The 6,775-nt window shown below is 40.9% G+C and overlaps 1 protein-coding gene across 8 annotated transcripts in view; it reads left to right on the top strand.

Moving 5' to 3' along the window:
- ARID1B (AT-rich interaction domain 1B) overlaps positions 1 to 6,129 on the top strand; it is a 510,581-nt gene extending 504,452 nt beyond the window's left edge. For 5 of the 8 annotated variants that reach the window (XM_037820312.1, XM_037820294.1, XM_037820340.1 and 2 more), the window contains 2 exons: positions 959 to 1,089; positions 3,282 to 6,129. In XM_037820312.1, coding sequence (XP_037676240.1) covers positions 959 to 1,089; positions 3,282 to 5,006 — 1,856 coding nt within the window. In that variant the 3' untranslated portion in view covers positions 5,007 to 6,129. The remainder of the gene's footprint in view (positions 1 to 958; positions 1,090 to 3,281) is intronic. The other 3 variants (XM_037820322.1, XM_037820347.1, XM_037820357.1) reach the window with 1 other exon arrangement.
- Positions 6,130 to 6,775: the final 646 nt, after the last annotated feature.

Genomic DNA, 6,775 nt, shown 5'->3' on the forward strand with positions numbered 1-6,775 from the left:
GTAATACATACCTATCTTAGAAGAATGTTTGTGAAGTGGATAAAATACAGGAGGAACAACCCCATAGCACCACTGCCCCCAGCCAGTCAGTGCTGGCGATCTGGAGAGCCCCTCCCAGACTGGGTGGTGGTCGCTGGGCTGGGGTCTGCCTGGACGGGCCCACTCTGCCCGGCCGGGGGCTTCCACCACCTCGTGCCCCCAGGCATCCTAAGACGTCTTCCACTGGAAGTTCAGACACCTGATGGCTCTAATCCCATGGCCCCATCTATGGCAAATCTTTAAAACTTTCTGTCTAATCATTTTGTTTTCCTTTGGTTGTAGGAAAATGTGCGGGGCGGGGGGAGGGGGTGGACACAGCCCCTCTGTTTCCTATTCCTTATCTCAGATTAAGCTCTTGAGACCCCTGGCCCATCCCGGTGCTAACACCTCTCAACACACAGTGAAAGAGAGCGCGGCATGGGAAAAATCAGGATTCTGTATCTGAGGATGTGATATTTTTAAATTAAATTTTCCTTATGTTCTGCATACTTGCCAGCCTTCTGAAGACACCACCCTGAGACATTTGTGAATGGAGAAGGCAAAAGAAGACAAAAAAAAACCTGTTTTTGTTTTGATTCAATCATTAGAAACCCTGTTGCATCGTTACAAACTAGTTAGTGGCTAAAAGAAGTAAACTGGAGTGGAGAACGGACCATTTACATATACCACTCCTGCCTCTGGCATCTCTGGCTCATGATTAACCACCAAAGTAAACAATCTTAACAAAAGTTTCTTAGTACAGCCTATCACCTCCATTAAAAATCTGTGCATGATCATGCTTAACTGTCCCTCAGAGCGTTTGTTTAAAATCAGTGTTTAACTTAATTCAGTAGTCACTCCTATTTTTTCTTATTTTTGTATTCTTGCATGCATAGAGGTAAAAATAATGATATCCTCGTTTCTTTCCTCTGTATTTTAGTAACTCCTGAGGCGTGGCGTGTGATGATGTCCCTTAAATCAGGTCTTTTAGCTGAAAGTACTTGGGCTCTGGACACTATTAATATTCTTCTGTATGACGACAGCACTGTTGCTACTTTCAGTCTCTCCCAGGTAAGTGTGCCACTAACCAGGAGCCCAGGTAGACACTAGAAAATGATGTACTACATGCTGCTTGAACTAATGCCTGACTTAGTTGTCCTTGACATGGCTAACATTTTAAATCATTGTAGTTGTCATAAAACAACATTTGTCGATGTATAGTTGGCAGACAATTTAGGATAATATTGTCTTTAGAATATGTACACACACACCCAGATTTCTCATAAGAAAACAGTGACCTTGTATATATGTATATGAGGAGTAGATGATGGTAGTAAAGTTAAATGGTTGTTTTGTAATGAATATTAGCAGGCCAATAGCAGTTAATCAAAATGTAACATAGTTATGACTGTAGTCAGTGTTGCAAATGGAGTCCTTTGCAATGGGACGTTAGGAGACCTGCCGTCTTTATTCTAATAAGAAATGTAAAGTTAAAAATAAATTTGCTATTTAAAAAAAGTATAACATATAGAAGTTGAGAGAGCAGTTTAGTGAACCCCCATGTAGCCATCATTAGTTATCAACTAAGAGCCACACTTGTGTTTTTGGTCTGTTTCTCTACCCATTTCTGCCTCTCTCTAGATTATTTTGAAGCAGTCATTTAAAAGCCTGTTACTGTTTAACGAGTGCACACCCTCCTTTGTTCAGAGCTAAATCTAAAGTAGCTTCCAGCATAATAGCTAGAAGAAAGACGGGAAACTGAGGCTTAGGAAGAATGTCCAGAAGTCAACTGGGCTTCAGACTTCTTTTTAAAGAAGTATTTAGAAACAAAACTGAGAAAAGGTAGCTTTCCCTAACTGCATATGAACAACTCCCTGCTTTGGAGGGAAAAAGCTAAAACGTCTAATTTCCTGGCTTCTATTGATATAAGACCAGAGTCTTCCATTTCCTCTTTCTTCTCTCATTTAACTCCTTGCTATAGCCCAGAAAGGCAATTTTTCAACTGATAGGAAGTGTATTAATAAGGTCATAAACATTGCATGAAGTCTGTTTTAATGGAAAGTAAGCATTGGAAAAAATTTATTCTGCCTTTGCTAGAGTAATTAACTTTCATCCTTATATGAGGTGAACTGTGGTTGATCACACATTTTCATAACCAAAATTGCTTTGTCAACTTACCCTCCTCAACTTACCCTCTTCCCCTGGGAGAAAAGTAAATTTAAACACACAGACACACACACACACACACACACACACACACATTCCTAAACCTTCTTTTGAAAAATCATGCCCTCAGAATCCTGAAAACAAGTACTTTTCTAGTTAGTATTTGGGTCTTATTTCTCAATGATTGTTTCTGCCAATTTCAAGAAACTGACAGTAGACATAAAATATGGTTGATTCCTGTAACATCAATCCTCAAAGAATCCTTTTATTATTTACTTACCCTTTCTCATCCCTGCATGTGGACGCGTGTGTGGTGGAGGAAGGAGTTGGGTAGTTGCTGATCATGGAATGTGTTGTTTTTTTCTTGATACAAACCTTTGCTTGAAGGAAACAAACTAGTTCTCATAGGCCGTGGTTCTCTCATAGTAGCTTTTGTCTTTCAGCTAAAGTTATGAATAACTTAAATGTAAAATTACATTCTATGAAACATGCTAATTCATTTATCAGGGACTAAATTGATTTGTTTTTAATTTTCAGTGTTTATGAGCTACTGCATTGCTGAAATTATCTTCTCTGAAAGATATATGTAGAACGTAAATTAGGGTAACCTGTGGCACCTGAGACAAAAATAGCCATTAAATTCAAAGAATAATAACCATAAAAATCCAGGCAAGCAAGTCTCAGACAAATAATAGAAAGAGAACAGAATCACTTTGGGTGAATGAGTCTATAAAATGCACATTCCCACTCCTGTAATAACACGTGCATTGTTTCCAAATCAGAAAAAAAGGTAAAAAGCTCGCTCACTGATAATAGTAGAAATATAAAAGTAAAGTTTTCACGTTGGTAGTGTAGGAAAATAAGCAGCAAATAAGAAAAATGATAAATGTTGATGAAGTCAGTGATGTAAAATTCAGGATGTTAGTTCCAGTTGCTGTGTACTCTTGTCTTTCTTGACCTAGCCAAAAAAGGAATGAAAATGTGAAAATAATCATAAAATTGTATTTATAGCTGTCAGGAATTTCACCCTTCTCGGTCATATTTGATGTCATGACATTATACCTGTTCCCGTTCTTCTTCTTCTCTTTCCTCTCCAGTTGTCTGGATTCCTCGAACTCTTAGTAGAGTACTTTAGAAAATGCCTGATTGACATTTTTGGAATACTCATGGAGTATGAAGTGGGAGACCCCAGTCAAAAAGCACTTGATCACAACGCAGTGAAAAAAGATGACAGCCAGTCCTTGGCAGACGATTCTGGGAGAGAGGAAGAAGATGCTGAATGTGTTGAGGATGAGGACGACGAAGAGGACGAGGAGGAGGAAGACAGCGAAAAGACAGACACCGACGCTAAGAGTAGCACGGTGTTTACGCCTCTCGAGGCCACTGCAGATCCAAAGGAGAAGCCCAAGCAAGCTAGTAAGTTTGACAAGCTTCCAATAAAGATCGTCAAAAAGAATAAACTCTTTGTTGTTGACCGCTCCGACAAACTGGGTCACGTTCAGGAGTTCAGTAGTGGACTTCTCCACTGGCAGCTCGGTGGGGGCGATACAACAGAGCACATCCAGACTCATTTTGAGAGCAAGATGGAAATTCCTCCTCGCAGGCGCCCTCCTCCCATTTTGATCTCCACAGGTAGAAAGAAAGAGCAAGAAGGAAAAGGCAATTCGGAAGAGCAGCAGGAGAAAAGCATCACGGCAACCATCGACGATGTCCTGTCTGCTCGGCCAGGGGCACTGCCCGAAGACGCCAACCCTGGTCACCAGACCGAGAGCAGCAAGTTTCCTTTTGGTATACATCAGGCCAAAAGCCACCGAAACATCAAGCTGCTGGAGGATGAGCCCAGAAGCCGAGACGAGACTCCCCTCTGCACTGTGGCGCACTGGCAGGATTCTCTGGCCAAGCGCTGTATCTGTGTGTCCAATATTGTCCGTAGCTTGTCCTTTGTGCCTGGCAATGACGCCGAAATGTCCAAACATCCAGGCTTGGTGCTGATCCTGGGGAAGCTGATTCTTCTTCACCACGAGCATCCAGAGAGAAAACGAGCACCGCAGACATACGAGAAGGAGGAAGATGAGGACAAGGGGGTGGCCTGCAGCAAAGATGAGTGGTGGTGGGACTGCCTCGAGGTCCTACGGGATAACACGTTGGTCACGCTGGCCAACATTTCTGGGCAGCTAGACTTGTCTGCTTACACAGAAAGCATCTGCTTGCCAATTTTGGATGGCTTACTTCACTGGATGGTGTGCCCGTCTGCAGAGGCACAAGATCCCTTTCCAACTGTGGGACCCAACTCAGTCCTGTCGCCTCAGAGACTTGTGCTGGAGACGCTCTGTAAACTCAGTATCCAGGACAACAACGTGGACCTAATCTTGGCCACGCCTCCATTTAGTCGTCAGGAGAAATTCTATGCTACATTAGTTAGGTACGTTGGGGATCGCAAAAACCCAGTCTGTCGAGAAATGTCCATGGCGCTTTTATCGAACCTTGCCCAAGGGGATGTGTTAGCAGCAAGGGCCATCGCTGTGCAGAAAGGAAGCATTGGAAACTTGATAAGCTTCCTAGAGGATGGGGTCACGATGGCCCAGTATCAGCAGAGCCAGCATAACCTCATGCACATGCAGCCCCCTCCTCTGGAACCACCAAGCGTGGACATGATGTGCAGGGCAGCCAAGGCTTTGCTGGCCATGGCCAGGGTGGACGAAAACCGCTCAGAGTTCCTTTTGCACGAGGGTCGGTTGCTGGATATCTCGATATCGGCTGTGCTGAACTCTCTGGTGGCGTCTGTCATCTGTGATGTACTGTTTCAGATTGGGCAGTTATGACATAAGTGAGAAGGCAAGCATGTGTGAGTGAAGATTAGAGGGTCACATAGAACTGGCTGTTTTCTGTTCTTGTTTATCCAGCGTAGGAAGAAGGAAAAGAATATCTTTGCTCCTCTGCCCCATTCACTATTTACCAATTGGGAATTAAAGAAATAATTAATTCGAACAGTTATGAAATCAATATTTGCTGTCTCTGTGTATAAGTACATCCTTTTGTTGTTGTTGTTGTTTTAATTTTGTTGTGTTTTTTTAACCAAAGTTGCTGTCTAGTGCATTCAAAGGTCACTTTTTTTGTTTTTCATAGATTTTCTTTTTAATGTTCTCCACGTTGTATTGCGTTTGGGGGGTGGGGGGAAGCAAATTAACTGTCAAAAAGTTGCAGCAAAACATGCTAAGATGGGAAAATTTCACCAGACTGAGGCAAACAGGTGAAAACGTATCAATTTTCTATGAGTTTCATTTTTCTCAGATAAGGAAAAACCCTGTATCCCATCACCCAAAGCTCTGTGCAATAGAAACTTCTAGAGATGTAGGCATAGGGGCTCAAGGAGGTGTGTCAGTCAGTAGTCAGACTATGAAATGATACTGGTTTCTCCACAGGAAAATGGTTCCGTTAGGCTAGAAGCAAAAACAGCGTCGCTTAAGATTGAAAATGCATACCTGACAACAAGCAGTGTAATGGCTTCCTCACCACTACCGCCCTGTCTGCGGCCTGTCGTTTGACCTTCCACGTGACAGTTCTTCACAATTCCTTTCATCATTTTTTAAATATTTTTTTTTTACTGCCTATGGGCTGTGATGTATATAGAAGTTGTACATTAAACATACCCTCATTTTTTCTTTTCTTTTGTCTTTTTTTTTTTTAGTACAAAGTTTTTAGTTTTCTTTTTCATGATGTGGTAACTACGAAGTGACGGTAGATTTAAATAATTTTTATTTTTATTTTATATATTTTTTCATTAGGGCCATATCTCCAAAAAAAGAAAAAAAAGAAAAATACAAAAAACAAAAAGAAAAAAAATGACAAAAAAAAAAAAGAGGGTTATGTACAAGTTTCTGTATGTATAAAGTCATGCTCTATTTCGGGAGAGCAGCTGATCACAATTCGCTTCATGAATCAAGGTGTGGAAATGGTTGCATATGGATTGATTTAGAAAATGGTTACCAGTACAGACAAAAAAGAAAAAAAAATACAGCTAAAGAAAAGAAATACAACTTCAAAGATTTTTCAGTGATGAGAATCCACATTTGTATTTCAAGATAATGTAGTTTAAAAAAAAAAGGAAAAAAAAAACTTGATGTAAATTCCTCCTTTTCCTCTGGCTTAATGAATATCATTTATTCAGTATAAAATCTTTATATGTTCCACATATTAAGAATAAATGTACATTAAATCTTGTTAAGCACTGTGATGGGTGTTCTTGAATACTGTTCTAGTTTTCTTGCAGTGGTTTCGTAGTAACCAGGTTATTTACAGGAAGTAGGGAATGCAGCCATGTGCTCACATAGTCCATCGTTGTGAAACCCATAGGTCAGAAGGGACCTTTCAAGGTTATTACCTACTTTAGCGTGGGGAGCGACAGTTTTATTTTCTCAAATTATTGAGCTAATTAGTCTTTCTTTGAAGCAATTAACCCTGACGACATTGAGGTATGATCATTTTCAGTATATATGGGAGGTGGCTGCGAGAGCTAGTTGAGATGAGATCTCAAAAACGTACTGGCCTGAAAATGTCACATTCTGCCTTTTACTAACCCCATCTTAATTTT

This window comes from Choloepus didactylus, chromosome 2 (genome assembly GCF_015220235.1).
Source record: "Choloepus didactylus isolate mChoDid1 chromosome 2, mChoDid1.pri, whole genome shotgun sequence".
NCBI lineage: Eukaryota > Metazoa > Chordata > Mammalia > Pilosa > Megalonychidae > Choloepus > Choloepus didactylus.